The sequence below is a fragment of the Trichomycterus rosablanca genome, chromosome 23 (genome assembly GCF_030014385.1).
Source record: "Trichomycterus rosablanca isolate fTriRos1 chromosome 23, fTriRos1.hap1, whole genome shotgun sequence".
Classification (NCBI taxonomy): domain Eukaryota; kingdom Metazoa; phylum Chordata; class Actinopteri; order Siluriformes; family Trichomycteridae; genus Trichomycterus; species Trichomycterus rosablanca.
Genome location: NC_086010.1, coordinates 16,117,678 through 16,139,343, shown reverse-complemented (window position 1 = coordinate 16,139,343; position 21,666 = coordinate 16,117,678). Strand labels below are relative to the sequence as shown.

The 21,666-nt window shown below is 45.2% G+C and overlaps 1 protein-coding gene and 1 long non-coding RNA gene across 2 annotated transcripts; one reads left to right on the top strand and one right to left on the bottom strand.

Moving 5' to 3' along the window:
* On the bottom strand, window positions 1-822 carry LOC134300896 (uncharacterized). The gene is made up of 2 exons (XR_010007382.1): window positions 489-822; window positions 1-339 (listed from the first exon to the last, which is right to left on the bottom strand). It is a non-coding gene; the product is annotated as an uncharacterized LOC134300896 (long non-coding RNA).
* A 178-nt stretch (window positions 823-1,000) lies between these two features.
* skilb (SKI-like proto-oncogene b) lies at window positions 1,001-21,271 on the top strand. Its single transcript, XM_062985355.1, has 8 exons — window positions 1,001-1,128; window positions 6,390-7,615; window positions 13,607-13,684; window positions 13,780-13,868; window positions 15,352-15,521; window positions 15,615-15,832; window positions 16,006-16,236; window positions 18,952-21,271. The coding sequence occupies exons 2-8, from the start codon at window positions 6,524-6,526 to the stop codon at window positions 19,159-19,161; spliced, it is 2,088 nt and encodes a 695-aa protein (XP_062841425.1). The 5' UTR covers window positions 1,001-1,128; window positions 6,390-6,523; the 3' UTR covers window positions 19,162-21,271.
* Window positions 21,272-21,666: the final 395 nt, after the last annotated feature.

The following is a 21,666-nucleotide window of genomic DNA, read 5'->3' as shown; positions in this document are numbered from 1 at the left end:
TAGAATAGAATAGAACGCCTTTATTTGTCATATATACATATACACAAGTACAGTATAACAAAATTCTTTCTTCGCATATCCCAGTTTGTTTGGATGCTGTGGTCAGAGCGCAGGGTCAGCCATCGTACAGCGTCCGGGGAGCAGAGAGGGTTAAGGGCCTCGCTCAAGGGTCCAACAGTGGCTGCATGGCAGGGCTGGGATGGGATTCGAACCCTCAACCTTTCGGGTTGATAGTCCGAAGCTCTACCCACAAGGCAGGCTACCACTGTCCAATACCAGATGGCACGGAGAGAACATACCAAACAACTTACAAACAGAGACCGCTGGCAAGGACCATTTCTGAAAACATGACATAATAAATGTATATGTATTACATTCAGCACACTTTTATCCAAAGTGACTTTTAATTATGACAGCATACAATGCAAACATTAAGATTAAAAGATTAAAATTAGGCCGTTAGTGAAAATAAATAAATAAATACATACATAAACAACAAGTTTGACATCTGTCATGGATTATTACAGCGTACAATTTACCACAACGCTGCGTGACCCAGTAACACTAGGAGTCGACTCCATTGAGAATCAGAGTCGGAATCGAAGTCGGAGTCGACTCCGAAATTTCTAGAATCGAACAGCGCTCGCGCTACATTCTCGAGACTTGCAATAGCGTTTGAGTGTTAGCATGGCGACCGTTAAGTCGGCGTCTCATTAAAACAGATAAAAACCTTCAGTCTCTTATTATTTACGTGTTTGTATGTTTAGCTCAGTGTCTCTGCGAAGAGATTCGGATTCGTCGAGGCGGTTTACTGTAGGAAAGAGGAGCCGGGAGGTGGGGGGAAATATAAAACCCCGCCTGCTGTCTGTGTAGCCGCGGCAGTCTCCGGTCCTGAGGAAGCTTGTCGTCTCCGGTGACGTCGGCAGACGGGTAGTGTAGTGACGTCACTGGTCTATCACCCTCAAGCGCTCGACTCGGTAATTAGTGAAGAGAGACGGGAATCGAGTACAGACGGGCAGAACCGACCGCATCGGCGGGTAAACACCCAGAATCCAGGCTTAGGATCGCGTACGACGTCTGATCTCATATAAAGATCGGATATTTCTGTGTATGAATCCTCCAAAAGAGGTAAGATACGTTTAAAAGCTTTCTGTGCTGTATTATTTGGGTTATTGCAGTTTCGACACCTTGGTCGGATTATTTCGGAACCTAATTCGGTTGTCTGCGGCGACGTGTAGAGCTTAATGCTGTGGGATTAAACTGTACACGACGTCGCATAACGTAGACAGACCTAGACGCGAGCCTTGTGGTACTACTGTATTAAAAGAATCGCGTCCTGCTACAGAATGGATGTAATGTGTAATATGCGTTCGAATAAAATGGCTTTTAAAAAGGCGGTTCTAATGAGCATTCGTGTGAGGATTCATTCGCTAATGGAGCCATTTGGTTCGGGGATCTGGAACGTTCGGTTAAAGGAATCAGTCGATCGTGGGATTTATTTCTATCTGTCGAATCGAACAGTCGAAACGCTGCTGGTTTCCTGATTTGTTGTGAAATGCAGAAACATTGGGGGGGAGTCCCGCAGAGGTACTCGAACTGGGTGAATGTCATTACCACAGCAAAGAGACGACTGGAGGGGGGGGGGGAGGGTGACTGACTGACTGAGTAAGTCCCATGCAGGAACGCGGGGGGTGGGAAGGTGGGTGGGGGTGGCGTGTCTGTCACTTGCAGTTACGCTGGTGTTTGTGACTCATTTTTGTACGTTTAAAGGCGCAGGGACAAAAACAGAGTCGTGAGAGTTTGTTCTAATCCCTATTTCATTCACACTGACTGGTTTGTCGGTTGTAAAATCCCCCCAAATGGCAATGGGACTATCACAGGGACTATCACCGGGGCAGTGGTAGCCTAGTGGGTAGAGCTTTGGGTTATCAATCGAAAGGTTAAGAGTTCGAATCCCAACCACTATCCCAGTAACAAGGGATTAGGAAAGGTTTGGCACAAAGTTGGATGGCATTATGGAATTTGACAGCACCAAATCCCCAAAATGGCAATGTGACTATCACAGGGACTATCACAACGAATCCCAGCTCTGCCGTGCAGCCACTGTTGGACCCTTGAGCAAGACCCTTGACCCTCTCCACTCCAGGGGCGCCGTACGATGCCCGACCCTGCGCTCTGACCCCAGCCTCCAAACAAGCTTTATATATGACAAATAAAGGCATTCTATTCTATTCTAATGGAGTGAAGTGGAATGGTTTATCCTTGGAATCGTTTATTTTATTGTAACTGTGCATGACCTTCGAAATCCTTGTTGGCTGGTTATTCACCTAGTCTTTAAGCCTCCAGGAGTCTGGATAGTCTCGCCCATGTTCCAGCAATGCCCAATCAAATTCAATATTTATTACTTCATTATTACCTAATTATGACGGTTTGGGGTTTTCAGACTTTGGAAAGACGACCCATGTGTATATCTGGTGCCCCGTTTATATAGGCACCAGATACTGTATAATCAATCATTACTAACAAGGGGTTAGGAAAGGTTTGGCACAAAGTTGGATGGTATTATAGAATTCCAATTTGCTGCATGTATATTGAGAATAAAATCGAGAAGTCAACTTGACTGAATCAAATACATGTTCAGTAGCCTTTAAATGTATGTAAACGTTCAATTTAGCTAGTGTAGCATACTACACTCAGAATGATCCAAGAACACTAAAAATCACCCAGAGATACAGTACCAGTCAAAAGTTCCTGTGGTTTTTCTTGATTTTTTTTACATTTTCATCATTGTAGATTAATAATGAAGACATCCAAACTATGAAGGAACACATGTGGAATTATGTAGTAAACAAAAAAGTGTTAAACAAACCAGAATATGTTTTATATTTTATATTCTTTAATGTAGCCATATTTTACTCGAATAGGTTTTCAATTAACGTTTGTGCCTTGTCTAGAGTTAATTTCTGGAATTTCTTGCTTTTTAATGTGTGTGAGACCATCAGTTGTGCTGTGCAGAGGTAGAGTTGGTAAAATATAAAACATATTCTGGTTTGTTTAACATTTTTTTTGGTCACTACATAATTCCATACGTGTTCCTTCATAGTTTGGACGTCTTCAGTATTAATCTACAATGTAGAAAATAAAAATAATCAAGAAAAACCACTGAAGAGAAGGTGTGTCCAAACTTTTGACTGGTACTGTATATCACCTCATTGACTTATGATATGATATTGACTTTTTTTCTAGACCCTATGAAGTGAACTGACCTCATTTATGAAGTGCATTCTTGAAATGACTTATACATCTGTTATTACACAGAATGAAACACAAAGTCCATGATGGCACACCGGGTTGGACTTTCCTAGTTGTTACAGACTGACGTTCTCGCCTTCCTTTCAGCTTGTGGTTCAGTCTTTAAATCCTAGATTCACTGTTGACACCATTACAACATGTGAATCGTTCGTGTATCGAGCGAGTCCGCCTTGTTTGCTTTTGTGACCGGTGAAGCTGATGGTTGAGCTACGGGCCTTTGGCAGGACTTGAACCCGCCTTTGCATGAGAAGTTATTTGACTGTAAAAAACAAAGCAGAGCAGCGAAAGCAAAACAGTTTGTCGTCCTACTTTGTATTGCTTCCTGCCTCTGAAGAAACATGTAAATGTAAATTTGGGGGGGTTGGGAGAAAAGATACCCTCCACCCACCCACGCAAACATTCCCACTCCCATGATGTTATCAGACAGCCATTCATAACCAAACTGTTTATGCTCAAAGTCCACCGTACAGCATTTTACCTTGAAGAAAGCGCCATAAAACATGATCAAGCATTTACAGTTCAGCTGTTCAGACCAGTTATGAAAGTGTTTTGCTTTTCATCAAGGTGGATTCGGTTATGCTACATGTTAAACACTGGGACAGATAGTAGGCGCTCCATGTGTACGGCTCTGTGTAGGGTTATCAATTGTAATGTTGTTGGGTCAAATTCTGGCTCTGCCAAGCACCCGCTGTTGGACCCTTGAGCACAGCGGATATGCTGGAAAATACTTTCCTTTTATTAAAATACCACTATAGCAAGCAAGGTGACTCAGCCAAGACGTTGAATACCTATGAATACCATTTTTACCAGATCAGTCATCAGACTGAAAATGAATGTCTGATTAACATGACAGATCTCGGGTTTATCTGAATGAATAGTCGGGGGAGGAATACTTCCTCGCAAGGCACTTGCGAGATCAGAGTAGGCATCATATGAGAACTAAATGGTTGTGGGGAAAAAGGTGCTAACTGCCTGACTTACAGTCAGCCAAGCTCGCTGATGGTGTTCAGATCAATACACGACTATAGAGAATAATGCTCAACGAAATGCTCTGGAATGGTTGGCGTTGTTGGCGTTTGGATCTGTAGTATGAACGCTCAACGTTCAATTAAGATACGTGCCTAGAGTCATGAATGGTTGGAGAGCAAAAGGACAAAACCACAGGGTCTGTCTGCACTCGCCCGAGTAAAGCTGCTGGTGTGCAGTAATGACTCTTTTAAACAGTTGTTTACGCCTCGGGCGCCGATACGGAAAAAAACCTTCGATTTGAACAGAGGTTCCTATTATAAAGAAACAGGGTTTGGCAGATCTAGATCCAGAACCACCACAATTTGGGGGTTTAGACGACAAACGCGGTAATCGGTGAACATGCTGGTTCACCCTTGTAGGTAACAGTTATGGTGCCAGTGTTCAAGTGCCCTACATACACTGATCAGCCATAACATCAAAACCACCTTCTTGTTTCTACACTCACTGTCCATTTTATCAGCTCTACTTACTTCTCATATAGAAGCACATTGTAGTTCTACAATTACTGACTGTAATCCATCTGTTTCTCTGCATACTTTTTGAGCCTGCTTTCACCCTGTTCTTCAGTGGTCAGGACCCCCACAGGACCACCACAGAGTGAGCAGGTATTATTTGGGCGGTGGATCATTCTCTTATTCTGTTAGTGCGTGTTGTGCTGGTATTAGTGGATCAGAGTCACACAGCCGTGTCCACCCACCGTCCACTCTATTAGACACCCCTACCTAGTCGGTCCACCTTGTAGATGTAAAGTCAGAGACGATCGCTCATCTACTGCTTCTAGACCTTCATCAGCGGTCACAGGACGCTGCCCACGGGGCGCTGTTGGTTGGATATTTTTGGCTGGTGGACGATTCTCGGTCCAGCAGTGACAGTGAGGTGTTTAAAAACTCCACCACTGACACACCACCACCATGTCAGTGTCACTGCAGTGCTGAGAATGATCCAGCACCTAAATAATACCTGCTCTGTAGTGGTCCTGTGGGGGTCCTGACCATTGAAGGACAGCATGAAAGGTGGCTAACAAAGCATGCAGAGAAACAGATGGACTACAGTCAGTTATTGTAGAGCTACAAAGTGCTCCTATATGGTAAGTGGAGCTGATAAAATGGACAGTGAGTGTAGAAACAAGGAGGTGGTCATAATGTTATGGCTGATCAATGATTGCTTGTATATTTGCGAGTCGTATCTTGGTTCACCTGGCTAGTTAATTGACCAGTAATCTAGCTGGCCTGCTTGCTAGATTGAGTACTACGTACATTTTGTTCTGATCCGAAATCAGCGGAATCAGATCTGTGATAAGTATAGCTAGCCGCCGCTCAGGTGGCGCAGCGGTAAAGTACGCTAGCTCACCAGAGTCGGGTTTCTAGATGCATCGTATCGAAACTCGGCTCTGCCATTCCGACTGGGTTGGGCGGCAGTATGAACGACGTTTGGCTGTTGTTCAGGGTTAGGGGTAGAGTCGGAGCACAGGTCCTCATAACTGGTGCGAGTGCGGCCCCTGCTGGTTGACTGACGGCGCCTGCACAGGGCTGAGGAATAACATCGAGGGGGGTGCGACCCTCCGTGCGCGGTGTCTCTCGGTGTATGAACTCGGCCCGTGCGGGTGAAAAATGCAGGCTGTACTGACTGCGTGCCGGAGGGGGCTCAAGTCAGTCAGCGGCAAAAGGGTCGAATCAGTATAGAGGACACAATCAGGGTAATTGGACACGACTAGAATGGGGATAAAAGTTGGGGGAAAAAATAGATAATTAAAAAAAAAAAAAAGTATAGCTAGCCTACATGCTAGTTTCGAGTCCTTACTATCATCGTAACATCATAGATCGTTAGAGTAGGTGCTATGGAAGCACTTCTGTAAGTCGCTCTGGATAAGAGCGTCTGCTAGATGCAGAAAATGTAAATGTAAATAGATCGCAGACTTACTTCACGTACTGTTCAGTACAGTATGTGATTAGAGATAGCGATAAAATAGCGATAGCACTTCTATCTGCTCTGCTCTGACGAGATGAACATGTTAAAAATGTTTATCACTCTTTTTTTTTTTTTTACAGATCTCTTCCAGACGCTTGAAATTCAGGTCAACACCATGATCCCTAGCCTATAAAAATACTCTGTTCCCGAGCAACCACTGGTCCACCTGGTTTATTAAAGAGTAGTTATTAATATCCCGGTCACCCTTTGCAAAATGGCTAAGGTCCAGAACAAGCATTCCCACCCCGAGAAGGACCAGACTCTCCTGAGAGTCCCGGTGAAGAGGCTGATGCGAGAGCGGCCGATGGAAGCCGCCCCTATCAAGAAGCGCGTCATGGCTGCCCTTAACCTGTCGTGCAAAAAGCTCCCCGAAATAAAGACCGAGCTTGTGGAAATGGACTCGCAGTTTCTTGGCTACCACCAGGTCTCCAGGGGAAAGGACGGGCGGGACGGTGCACTGGATCTGAGCCCGGCCCTGAGGAACACTTTGGCCCAGTTTACTCTGAGCAGCCAGTGCTCTCTAGGCGGCCCTGCTGCATTCTCCGGCCAGTACAGCCAGGAAAAGCTGGTCCCTTCTTTCGCCCAGGGCAACGTGGCAGTAGGACCCTTACTGGTGCCTCCAGACAGCTCGACGGAGCTTGTCCTTTGCAACCTGGAGGGTGAGTCCATTTCCTGCTTCTCGGTGGGTGGCGAGCTGCGACTCTGCCTGCCCCAGGTCCTGAATACTGTCTTGCGGGACTTCTCCCTGCAGCAGATCAACGCCGTCTGTGACCAGCTCTACGTCTACTGCTCCCGCTGCAACGCTTCCCAGCTGCACGTCCTCAAAGTGCTGGGCGTCCTCCCGCCCGGGGCACCATCCTGCGGCCTCATAACGCTCACCGACGCCCAGCGGCTCTGCAACACCCTTCTTCACCCGGGAGACAACGTCTTACTCAAGGACCACAGAATGGCGGACGAGGAGGACAGAGAGGCCGAGGACGCCGGCGGCTTCTGGGTGGAGCATCAGTGCCTAGGGAAATGCCAAGGCCTGTTCGTGCCTCGTCTGTACGCCGGTCCGGGCGCCCCGTGCATCCGCTGCTTGCAGTGCCGGCAGCTTTTCTGCCCCCAGCGCTTCGTCATGCACTCGCACCGGCAGCCCGACAAGCGCACGTGTCACTGGGGCTTCGACTCGGCCAAGTGGGCCTGCTACCTGCAGCTCGGGAGGAGGTACCTCGACACGGCCGACGAGGGAAAACTCAAGCAGCTACTGGAGGCGATGAAACTGAAGTTCAGCGCACTTGCTTTGGACACCAAGCTGCAGCATCTGGTAAGGGTTGCCTTTCATGGATATTTGGGGGGCTGTTTGGGGGACGTCAGCATTGTTAATATTTTATACTGTTTATATATAAGGTGTATCTTGGCTTGACTGATCTGTAGTGCATCTGTAATTAGCGTTAAGAGTACATAGTTCCCTGTTTGAACTAGTCACTAGTCGCCACGCTGTATTTCTCTCACAATGGCACTTCAGTGCAGCGGCAAGCGGTAAAATCAGAGTGTTGAAGCTGTGAATCTGCCTCGCTTCATAGGAAACGATGGCACGGCTAGTGCAAAAGCGGTTTTGTGCAGCGGCAAGCAGTAAAAGCTGAGTGTTATAGCTGTGAATCTGCCTCGCTTCATAGGAAACGATGGCACGGCTAGTGCAAAAGCGGTTTTGTGCAGCGGCAAGCAGTAAAAGCTGAGTGTTATAGCTGTGAATCTGCCTCGCTTCATAGGAAACGATGGCACGACTAGTGCAAAAGCAGTTTTGTGCAGCGGCAAGCGGTAAAAACAGTGTTGAAGCTGTGAATCTGCTTCATAGGAAACGATGGCACGGCTAGTGCAAAAGTAGTTTTGTGCAGCGGCAAGCGGTAAAAGCCGAGTGTTAAAGCTGTGAATCTGCCTCGCTTCATAGGAAACGATGGCACCGCCAGCGCAAAAGCAGGTTTGCTGTATATAGTGTGACTGTGTATATAGTTTTGTGCAGCGGCAAGCGGTGAAAGCTGAGTATTAAAGCTGTGAATCTGCTTTATAGGAGGCAATGGCACGGCTAGTGCAAAAGTACTTTTGTGCAGCGGCAAGAATCTGTGAATCTGCCACCGCCAGCGCAAAAGCAGTTTTGCTGTATATAGTGTGACTGGAGCCAGTGGACACTTGCAGCTTTTAGTACGTTTGATGGGAGTAGTTTCTTTTAGAATGACGTACGAGTATTTTAATCATGTTACGTGTCCCATTTAGTCCGATTTTTTTATTTTAATGCTCCGGTGCAGTTACAAAGATCTGTCTGTGTCGAGGTGCTTTCAGACTGTTCCGTCGGCTTGAGGTGATGAAGTGATTTCAGGGTAAAGTACGCCAGACACAGATGAGTAATGGGTGACATATTCGGAGTAATCGCTCTGAAACAGTTTGGCGCAGGGAATGGGACGTGTCCGCCGGACGATACGTGTCCCTGCGGCGGGCTATAAATATTTTGAAACAGAAGTCAACAGCTCGTACCAGGCGAGCCCAAGCCAGGCCGTATACGCTAGCGCAAGGCATCGCCGCCCCTTCCACCCTCCCCCCCCCCCCCCCCCCCTCTCTCTCCCCCCTCTTCCCAAAGGAAGCCGCAGCACACTGTTCGGTCAGGGTCGCCCCGGCCGTCCTCGGAGTCTGCACAAACAGCAGGAACCACGGCAACAGGGCAGAGAAACAGCGAGGACCGAGTGCGTGGGAGGGAAGTGGGTGGGAAACGGAGATCGGAAAAAAAAAGACACCAGATGAGGAAAGAACCAGAGACGTGCAGCGAGAGAGGAAAGAAAAAAAAAAACGACAGGCCAGGACAGACTGTCACATGCGCCCGCAGCTTTTCCGCTCCCCCATCGCAGGCCCTCCATTCACCCTGCAAGAGTTCCGTCCCGGCCAATGAGAACGCACGGCCCCGGCCCCGGCCTCCTTCCCAGCCAACGGGCTCTCGGAACACCCGCTCGATTTCCATCTCATTATATAACGGCCAGCCGGAGACTAAACAACACCCGGAGACTGCTGGGAAATCGTCTCCTCCTTTAAAGGCGCGACTGGCGGCCCGAATGAAAGATTGAACAGGAACGGACTGGAGCTGTGTAATCAGCACAGACGGCAGACGCAGGATGCAGACATAACATCCGCCTCGGTGGAAAACAGCGGCGCGGTGTTTCTCCCAGCCGCAGTCAAATCTCAGTGTCAAACAGACATAACACGTTCTAAAGAAGAGACCGGTGACCTTTGTACTTGGCACGGTGCCGTAGCGTAGGAGGGCGAGATAGAGCACGCGTTGGTTTTTGTCTCGGCCGTTATTAACGCTGTCTGAGATAGCGGACGGTATCAGCAGCGATTCTTACGCTTCTGATAAAGCTGTCGTGACTGTAATGCGGTTAGAAATTATTAGGTGCCAGAAGGCAGGAAATTGTGTAAAATATTTTAGGAATTTTCCAGCCGTCTTACAGACTCCCCCTGAACGTGCAGATATTTTATGTAAAGAGTCAAGAGAGGTTGTAGGATAGGTGGGTAATAAATTGAAGTATTTATTTGATTCATTTTTTACTGAATATAAGAAATGGGCTCTTTTTGATTATGGACCTGACACTTATATTTTAGTTTTTAAGGCATAATAATTTATTTCTATATCAAAAATGGCTTAGACATGATAATAATAATAATAATAATAATAATAATAATAATAATCAGAAGAAGAAGAAGAAGAAGGCGCTCAAGTGGCAAGTGGAAGTGCTGCATTCCGCTAGCTTACTACCGCTGGGATCCAGGGTTTGAATCCCCAGTGGTGCTATCAGCCTGTCAGGCGTCTAAATACAGACACGATCTGGCTATGTCTTGGCTGTGAGAGAGACATATAGACATATATATATATATATATACGTACACACACACACACACACACACATATATATATATATACATTATATATATATATATATAGACAGAGACATATACATACATATATCTTTGTCTACACATATGCATACATGTATATATATTATATAAATTGATGTAGATATATAGACATATATACAGTATATATAGATATATACACATACATACTGTATATCTATATATCGATACGTGTGTACATATATATACACACAAATATAGACACACACATTATATATATATCTATATATCTATATATATCTATTTATATATCTATGTATCTATATATATATATATATATTAGAATCTGCTGGAACATAGATGTGACTGAACAGCGGCTCCTCCAGTGTAGAGCAGACTCTAAACCTATGGCGGTGTAAAGCTTGCTTGACTGTAGACAGTGTCAGTCATTTAGCAGCTTCTGATTTAAGGTAGTCCTTCCCCTCAGCAAAAAGTGACAAATTGGGTTTCCTTTTAGACTTAAAGAAAGAGGTCAATTCTGGCAAACTATCCCTATTTATATGGGCACAGGGCCTGAAGTTTCCAGATATCAGCCATAATCAGGAATACTGAATTCTTATTGGTTGAATGTCAATCCTCCAAAGTTACATCAGCAGCTTTAATCACGTAGGACAGAATAAGGGTGTGTCTTTGTGGATTAATCACAGACAGACGTTGGGTGGAACGTCTGGGCGTCTGAAACCTAGACATATCTCTGTTAATGTTCGTCTAACGCCGAGACAGGAAGGCTGAACGAACAGGCCCGTGGGCAGGACCGGCGCGACCCAACTATTCCACTGAGGTCACTAGATAAGCCGCGTCAGAGCGTGTCGTAAATCGTCTGGAGCCTTCATGCCGCCAGAACCACGTGACACACCCCAGACGGCACACAAACACACATTTACACACACACACACACAGTTGTGGCGTGCATGATTTCACATAGAAATGCTTTAGAGCGGAAAATGCTTGGACCTGCAGTTCCTGTCCAGTTTCTAGGAGACGTAAAAAGTAAACCAGTCTGTCTGGGTGATAATAATCTGAGTCTGTTAGATGGCACGGCCAGATATAAATATCTTAAGGGGAAACATTAGTTGGCCGTCTGTTTCTCGGTAGTTTTTGTGTCCTAAAAAGTTCTTACTTTTTTAAGTGTTTTACACTTTGGTTACATTAATGACAGAAACGGTAGTTACTCATTACCCAAGATCCATCAATCCACAGGTGAACATACGAACATGCAAACCAACTGGGGATCGAACCCAGGACCTTCTTGCCGTGAGGCGACAGTGCTACCCATTGAGCCACACTCCGTATTTAGAGGACTTGGCACTGTTTTTACGCCGGCTGCTCATCCTAATGCAAGTCTCGTATTTTTATCCGGGCTTGGGACCGGCACTAAGAGCGCACTGACAAGTGCACCTCCTAATATCTAGGCATGTTCCCAACATCTCTAGACAGATGGGGTGATGTTTGAATATTTAGGATTATTATACTTTATATTAGTTAGCTTGAACCTCTCTTCCAGTTTAGCTCACTAATAACACGATGCTACCACCACCGTATTTTACGGTGAAAATGATATGTGCCTTGTCGGATTTCTGCTCATGCAGGGTTGCAAGGGCGGAAGGCACACAGTAGCACCCTGGACGGGGCGCCACACACACCCATGCACCTATAGGGCTATTCAGTGTCTCCAATTAACCTGACTGCATGTTTTTGGACTGTGGGAGGAAACCCACGCGGACACGGGGAGAACATGCAAACTCCACACAGAAAGGACCCGGACCGCCCCGCCCAGGGATCGAACCCAGGACCTTCTGGCCGTGAGGCGACAGTGCTACCCATTGAACCACCCTCCGTGTTTAGAGGACTTGGCACCAACAAGTGCACCTCTTAATATCTCGGTTGTTCTGCTCGCCCAGACATAGCAAATCATGCCTGTGTAGACGCCCGACCTGCCGATAGCACCGCCGGGTGTTCGAATGTCGGATCTCTGCACGACTCAAGCACCGAAGTTTGACGGATCAAACATAGTGTTGCTTTGGATCAGTGTGCTTAAGCCTCCCTTCCAGTTCAGCTCCCTAATAACACGATGCTACCACCACCGTATTTTACAGTGAAAATCATATGTGCCCTGTCGGATTCTGCTCCATGTACCGATCAAGCCTCAACACTTTGATGCAACTTGGTTGTTAAAGTCCTGAAAGTGAGGCTTATAGTTGCAACAACGGCTGTGGTTGATCCAGAAGTGTTGCCTTTAGTCATAGCCGCTGATTTTGCAACTTGGAGTGACAGTTGGTATTACAGAAGCCAGAACAAAAAACGTTTGTGGTCAAATTGTTTACTATCAGTCACCACTGCTGAGATTCGAACCCGGATTTATCGGCCAGCCGGGCGTCTAGACAGACACGACTGGGCAAGTCTTTGGTCCCCTGTCTAGGGTATTCCAGGGTGGTGTTCTAGCTCCATCTCACATAACAATCGGGCGAATGCACCGAGGCTCGCCAAAGGCGACCCTGATTGGATAAGCAGTTAAGAAAGTGAGTGAGTGAATGCAGGTGTAAGTTTAAAAGCTCAGTGGTTCAAGCTCTGGGCTATCAATCGAAAGGTTGTGTGTTCGAATCTCACCTCTCCTAACAAAGCCTGTACATTGGCTGATGCTGCGCTGGAGGTTGGATACACATGTACTCAAAACACAGGGATTCTTTTCTACAGTATTCTTTGTAAAGGAGCAGCCTGAGCAAGGCAGCGTGGCTGTAGTTTCACGCTCCTTGCAATACCTATGATACTGTATGTATCCTTTTTGAGATCAGATCTCTGCCTTAAATACTTCTTGATATGCTCGATGGACAGATCGGAACTAGGTTGACAATACAGTGGGTTCGATTCCCAGGTGGGGCGGTCTGTGACCCTTCTGTGTGACGTTTGCATGTTCTCCCCGTATCAAAAGACTTGAGCTGATGAATCTTGTGTAATGAGTAACTACTTGTCCTGTCATGAATGTAACCAAAGTGTAAAACATGACGTTAAATCCTAATAAATAAATAAAATAAACAATACGAACTGGTTCGAATGGGCATGAATAAATACAATGGTACTGGTTTGTTCCCAGGGTGTTTTTTTCCACCGTGTCTGGCGCAGTGACTGGTGGGTTTCATTATGCTTCCGGCCGCTCGTACGAAGTACCTCCACCCGCCCCCCCCCTCGCGCTCTCATTTACGCATGCCTTCCTGTCTGCTAACCGAAAGAGAGCGTGATGGGGCCTCCAGGAACTCGGCCCGCCATAAAGAAACGCTCAGAAAGCCGAGAGCTAATCCTGCCTCCCCCTTCACGCCGTGCCATGCCGTACTGACACACTATCCCTGTTTCTGTCTTACAGGAAAGCGCTCAGCTAGAGGAGGGATTAAATCTCTGTTCGGGGAAAGAGAAACTCTGCGAGGGCAGCTTGGAGGGGAAGGTAAACGCAGCCGAACTGTTAGATCTGTCGCCTCGTTTCCTCGCTCAGACGAAACCAGACCGACTAAACTCGTTCTTCTTCTTTTCTGTGTGCAGGCGGCAGCTTTTCCCGCCTATGCGTACGAGCCCTGTCTGCTCGCCAACTTGAAGGAGGACCCCAGCCAACTCGATCTCATGTGGCAAAGGTAAACGGAATTAGAAGTGCAATCATCAGTATTTTACCTCTACTCACAGGGTGGGGGAGCCCCCAGCTTTTCAATGGGCGCAAGGCACACAGTAACACCCTGGACGGGCGCCAGTTCATCGCAGGGCACTCCCGCACACACACACATTCACCTATAGGGCAATTCTGTGTCTTTGGACTGTGGGAGGAGAACCGGAGACACGGGGAGAACATGCAAACTCCACACAGATCGAAGCCAGGACCTTCTTGCTGTGAGGCGACAGTGCTACCCACCAAGCCACCCATCATTTTATTATTATATAATATAATAATAATGATACTGATGATTTAACTGTATAATATACACTATATGGCCAAAAGTATTTGGACACCTGAACATGAGCTTGTTGGGTATAATATTTCAAAAACAAATGGTATTAAAATACAGTGCCCTCAATGTGATCGTTTCCGCCGTAACAGCAGCCACTCTTTTCAAGGCTTTTCACAAGACTTTGAAGTATGTCTGTGGGAATTTCACCCATTCAGTCGTTGACATACAGTATTTACATTTTCGGCATTTTTGCAGACGCCTTTTATCCGAAGCATCTTACAGTATGAGGGTTAAGGGCCTTGCTCGAGGGCCCCACAGGAGCAACCTGGCAGTGGTCAGGCTTAAAACAGTCACCTTCTGACTTCTACCGGCCCTAGCCGTACATAGAGCGTTTGTATGGCTGGGTATTGACGCTGGTCTGAAAAGCCTCAATGGATGTTCCGGTTCATTCCAAAGCTGTTTAGAGGGGCTGGCGCCACTGGAGCTTTTCTTCATGGCTTTATAGTACAGAGCTTGCTTTGTGTAGAGAGAGGCCCAGTCATGCTGGAACAGGACGAGACCTTCCCTAAACTAATCCCTTTATGTATATATGGTTGTGGTTGAAACACATGGATTCAAAAATTAGAAGGGGTGTCCTTGTACTTTCGTCCATACTAATGCTACTAAAGGAAGCTGTTAGTGTTAGCTTTTAGGGTGATAGAGGTGTTGGCTACCCTTGTTTTTTAAATAACTCTTTGTGTAGAGAGAGGCCCAGTCATGCTGGAACAGGACGAGACCTTCCCTAAACTGATGCCTTTATGTACATATGGTTGATTTATTACACGGTGTGGTTGAAAGACATGGATTTAAAAATTAGAAGGGGTGTCCTAATACTTTTGTCCATACTAATGCTACTAAAGGAAGCTTTTAGTCTTTTAGGGTGATACAGGTGGACAGACAGGGGGCATTTACTTTTTCCCACTGCCATATACTGTATATATGGGCACATCTGGTAGTCTGTATGTAGTGCTGTACAGCCCTAGAGCGCTGGGTTTAATCCTCACTTCTCGAAATGGTCTTAGTGGATTCGTCCAAATCCTGTAGACATAGCCAATCATCAATCAGTCTGTATATAAGTCTGGCCGGTTGGTAGCACCACTGAGATTCGACGTCTCTTCTTGCGTTTCCCTCCTAGCTGGTATCTTTACATGCACGACAAGATGACCAGCTCCAGCACGGTCCCGGGTTCTGAGAAAGATCCCGAGGCATGGCATGCGGACGCGCTCAAGCACGGAGGCAACCAGGACGTGAAAAAATCAGCCCAGGATGGACAGGACCTCGAGCCCAAAGCGCCCGCCGCCTCAGGTCCGAAAACGCAAGTCTGGCACGATTCCATGTATTTATTTACGATAAAGACGTTCCTCTTTAATATGTGTTTTTCTCTCGCGTATTCTGCAGGGGTGAAGAAAACAAAATGCTCGGGCAGCCAATCGCAGCGCAACGGCGGCTTGGACGAGCGACCCAGAGTTTCCATAGAAACGCCAGCATGCGAGAAGGCTCCGAGCGGCGCGACGGAGGAGAACAAGGACAGCATGGTGGTGGAGGTGCTTCAGATGTACAACGCTCAACACGAGAAGCTGCAGTCCACGCTACTCAAGCAACAGCACCTGGAAAAGGTTCCTGGTCTTTACACGATCCCGTTAATACGATTCGTTTGCGCTACAGTGGTTACGCATGAGCTCCGCACTGCATTATGCACTACGCATGCCTGATTATCCTTTAAGTCCTCAAGTACAATGCACCAAAGTTTGACCTCGTCTTCTGTCCCCTCCTTTGCCCTTGGGAGCAGGAGCTGCAGGCTTTGCGCAAGGTTGAGACGGGCGAGCTGGAGGCGGCGCAGGCAGAGCACGCTCAGAAGCTGGGGGAGGTGCAGATGGAGCACGCTCAGAGGCTGGGGGAGGTGCAGGAGGAGCAGCGGAGGCTGAAATGTAGGCTGGAGCAACTGAGGCAGCAGCAGAGCTGCAGGTGCAAAGAGCTGCAGGGGGCCGAGCGGACGCAGGAGAGCCGCTACGCCGCGCAGGTACGGCACCTGATCACCTAATCACCACTACAGACCCAGTTCAGATACCGGAACCAGTTCAACCTTCTGTTTGCTATCAGTGACAAGGGCCACGAATAGGTAAAACTGCCCAGGATGGTGGGTAAGCCGATTCGAATAGTTACTGGTGACATCAGATAACATCAGACACGCCCAGAGCGCTAGATTAGATCGGATTAAATGGGTTAGATATGATCCGATACAGATCAACGGCTTATGCTGGCGTCAGATCGAAACTAAAACACTGCAGCACCGGCGCTGTAGCTGGGAGGAAAATCCCTGCGTTACCACTAGACTCCCACTGGATCCCGTCGTTCCGACCGAACAGCTCGTGCCTCAGGGCGGTTGCCAGACGTCCTGAAGCTCAAAAAGCCGAAACACGTAAAGCTGAGTTTTTCAAACCCTTGGGTGGGTCGTGAGCCAAAAAAAAATGGGTCGCAGAGTAAAATAATAATTAGATAAACGATTGTGCACTGTACACGAACAGCCTCTTTACATTACAGGCTTTACATTATCACTGATGTCAGGTAACTCTAATCTGACCACATTTTTCAGTAATGAGTAATCTAACGCGTTACTATTTCCAATCCAGTAATCAGATTAAAGTTACTTATCCAAGTTACTGTGCGTTACTATTTTTGTCATTTTCCTTAGTAAAAAGATATATATTTGCTTACTTCTTGCGTCTCGGGGAGTGACGTCTGTCCTATGCAACAATGAAGTCACGGGCTGCGTCCGGAATCGCATACTTACAGAGTGTGTACTAGATTGGAGGAAGTATGCACTACTCGGCCGGTAAAAAAGTACGTCTTACCAACGTCAAGTGATGCCGTGGGGACGTGATGACGTAATATCACCATAGTTACAGACTCATTACAAACCCCACTCGCCAAAATTTAGGATATTTATCGTCTTTTTGTTATTTATTTGTCTTTTAAATTAATTTTATTTTATTTATCTTACTTACACTTGTGAACAGAGGACTCTCCGCTTTGCGCGTCTTTCTTGTTTCTTATTTCGCTTCAATCGCCTACGCAGCTCCAGTTGCATTATGGGATACATTAGCGGACCGCATTATATAACTAATAAAGTAACTTGTAATCTAACTTAGTTACTTTTAAAATCAAGTAATCCGTAAAGTAACTAAGTTACTTTTTAAAGGAGTAATCAGTAATCAGTAATCAGATTACTTTTTCAAGGTAACTATGTTATCACTGTACATTATATCTGTAAACCACAGTGGGACCAGATAGCCACATTTTTATTACTTAATTTATTGCCATAAAGCAACCCAAATCCTTGTATACATTTTTATTATACAGCCGGTAGCAGGTCAGCGTATATTACCACCGTCCCACTAGAGCACCCTTGCAGTCATACGTTGCGTATATACAGTACAGTGCCGTTATTACAGACTTCAAGGTATCTGGCAGGATAGTTTGTTATATCCTGAGTCCGTTATACATACCTGGGGCATCAGACACACATGATGGTGACCGCAGCAGGTATGATAGGTCAGTGTAGAACCACACACGTGCAGTGAGTTTTGACTGAACGAGCTTGCTTACCAGATTATACCATGTGTGTGTATATATATATATATATATAATGTACGTAAGCTACTCAGCGTCTAGACATGAGTTTTAATTTACTAAAGGCTAAACAGAACATACAGAACAACGTTGTTCAGCACTGCAGGCAAAACGTGCAGTAAACCAAGCCAGCACACTGAGATCAGGGTGGTAACTACCGCCCCCTGTCGGGTAGCTTCACTCGTTGCTAGTAGTTTAAGGTTCTGTTTGTATATTATAGAGACTTTTAAAACCTTGTTACTGTATTGTCCACACATATATTGCATTTTATTGACTTTATTTTACTCCAGCAAAGAGTACTCCAGTTAGAGTAAATAAAATAGAGTAGAATTAAATACTAAATATTGATATGTAATGCAATTACTATTATACAGCAGTATGACAATTACAACAATAAAGGAAAACACTGTATGTACTATACTATATATATATATATACACACACACACATACACACACATATGTGTGTAGTATGTAATGTAAAGTCAAGAGCAGGAAAGGTAGAAGAGAAATATCTTGAGTTATTGTGTGTGTGTGTGTGTGTGGGGGGGGGGGGGGGGGGGGTGTTAAGACACTGGTGTCATAAAGTCAACTTGCACCTTTATACAGTATGAAAGTGTTACAGAGTAAAATTATAAATACCAAGCCAGTTTTATTAGTTCAAATATCAATAAACAAGAGTTGACAAAAATCACGTAAATGAGGACCGACGACTGGTCCTCATTAGCACCCTGACATGAATTCACTGCCACTCTTTTCTAATATTGTGTATAATTCTGAGAAATAAACTTCTACATAAAGGTTTATTCTTCATTTTGCCTCTTTATTTATTCTTATTCTTATTAGACCATGTCTTTATTAACCTCGCTTTGTGCACAGGAGCAGGAAGGGACCTTCCTCAAACTGTTGCCACAAAGTTAAAAGCATGAAATAAATTTTTTGTCAATATATGTATAAATTAATGAGCAAGTGTGGCTGAAACATGTCAACCTAGTGTAGTATTAGTAGGGGTGTCCACATACCTCTGGAGATATAGTGTACATACTTAGTACATTATACAGTCTGTAGCTGATGATGATGTTTTTTCTTTGTGGGTTCGCTTGTAGCTCTTGGAGCTGCGTCAGAGGCTGGACCGAGCCGAGGAGGACCGCGAGGAGCTGCAGGAGGAGCTCCGCCGGGAGAGGGAGGCCAGGGAGAAGCTAGAGCGCATCATCGCCGAGCTTAAACAGCAGATGAAGGACTCGGTACCTGCTCCGACGCTGGACAGCCCTCTGTCGAGCTCCTCCGGCGACGTGCTTATGTCTCCTGCTCCGTAGACCACGGTCGCAGTGCAGAGCAGAGGTCGCAGGTCGTTAAAAAGAAAAACTCTGGCCTGGGAATTTCGGACCGGGCTTCTGTACAGAAGATGTTTTATCGGCAACTAAAACAAAAGCAGCTAAACGAGCTACAAATCGATCGATTTATTTCACTCACAAAGAGCATGACGTGTTCTTTGTATGCAAATTTCGTATGCATGCGTACACACCTCGCGCGGAGTGTGTGGGAGCTTCGGGACCGCCCGACCTGCACGCGTGTTCAACGTGCAGCATCTTTTTAGTCAGTGCACTGACTACTGGTTTTAAAAAAAAAAGTGAGTAAATACGTTTCTGGTTAGAATCGTTTGCAAAATTGTAATGTGATCTTGTTTATGAACGTATTTATTGTTTTATTGATTAACGTTAACGTGAGCAGACGTTTGTAATAATACTAAACGCTTAAAGGTACGCTAAGACTTTTGTTTTATTTTTCTCACCATGACACGTTATGACATAGGAATAGAAGAGCCATGCTGCTCCACATGGCAGCTTAAAGTGTACATACACACAATTTCATTTTCCATTGTCATTATCCGGATCCATCAGGGTCGTGGCTGATCCGGCAGTTCAGTAACACACAGAGGTCGAGGTCCCTAGGGCAGTGGTCCCCAACCACCCGGCCATCTATTACCGGGCCGCACAGAAAGAGTAAATGATTAGAGATCACTACAAGAGCAAATTTCCAATACTCTTCGGGTGTTGTTTTCGCTTATCACCACTAGGTGGGAGCAGCGTCTCGTTGCAGCGTAAAAAGGATGATTTTTTTGATATTCCAGCTGCCCGATTCAGAGCCCTATACCTTTATTGTACTAAATTCTTCCTCCATATGTGTATATATACACACACACTCAAACACACACACACACACACTTTGCAACCCATACGTTTCTAATGAGGAAGAAATGATGACAACAAGAATAAACTGATTCTGGAGTTGCGCTTATATGGGATTACCTGCACTGTCCTGCACTGTACATTCCACATCATTAATACGTTTTTGCTTCCACACCACGTACCACAAGTTTTCCTTAGTGCACCTTTAAGACCTTTCTTTGCTAGATGCTTTTATATTTTCCATATGTATGCACAGTTCGAATGTACAAAATGTATGCATGTACGTATGCTAAATAATATTGATATGAATATGTTAACCAAGTTAAGTTTACACAGTTATGAATTATATAAAATAGATATATAAAAAAAAGATTTCACTATATAGGCGTTTTGTATAAACCATTTCTTATAAATGTACATCTGAGATTTTCCTATTCTCTGTGTAGCTTCATTTCTTTTTAAACTTTTGACTTTTGAAGTTATTAAGATTATTAATCTTATCTTGGTTAAAAACAAACAACAACAAAAAAAAAAAAAATCTAAATCTAAAGTTCTCTTTATATTGTCACCTTATTTACTATAGGAATTTTAGTGACCCCTGTATGACCTTCTGTTATAGGCTTAGACGAACAGGGTTTATTTTCAATATGCTATACGAGAGCGACAGGACGTTCGTTTGCGAGAGAGAAAAAAAGCTGTAACATTTCATTGGACCGGGAGCTCTCATCGACAATCAGAGGGAACGTTTCCAACGCTTCCCCGAACATGAACACTTCAGACGGAGCTGATGACTTTGTTGCTACCTCAGATGAATCCATATATAAGCTGTGTATCGGTTTCCGACAGTATGAACTGAAAGAAATGAAGATGGAGTATTTTAGTAGGCTGAGCTCTAATTACCTCTGTGCTGTTTCTATGCTGCTTATGGGCTAAGTGTTATTGGCTTTTTCATGATGAGAGATGCATGTCTAATATTAAATCTATATAAATATATGAATATTAAAAAAAAGAGTTTTTCCCTTATAAATACGCTGTTTATTTCTTATCATTACGTTATCATGTGTTTTCTTTTCCTTCCTTTTCAATGCCGTTGTTTGTGTTTGGATGGTATGAGATGCCGCCTGTAACTAAGACACTTTGGATCATGCTTACATCTTTTGTATGTCATTGCATCAGGATTGACATTCTAATTTATCATTCTAATGGGGTTAACAATAAAAACGATTTAGTGCACTAACTTACTGATTTATTCCTTTACACAACCATGCAGGGTTTGTATTTGATTGATATTTATTTCACACTTATTACACACACTGTCCATTTGATCAGCTCCACTTACCATATAGAAGCACTTTGTAGATCTACAATTACTGACTGTAGTCTATCTATTTCTCTGCATGCTTTGTTAGCCCCCACTCATGCTGTTCTTTAATGGTCAGAATGGTCAGGACCACCACAGAGCAGGTATTATTTAGGTGGTGGATCATTCTCTGCACTGCAGTGTGGTGGTGTGTTAGTTAGTGTGTGATGGAGTTTTTAAATACCGTGTCCACTCACTGTCCACTCTATGAGACACTCCTACCTAGTTGGTCCACCTTGTAGATGTAAAGTCAGAGACGATCGCTCATCTAT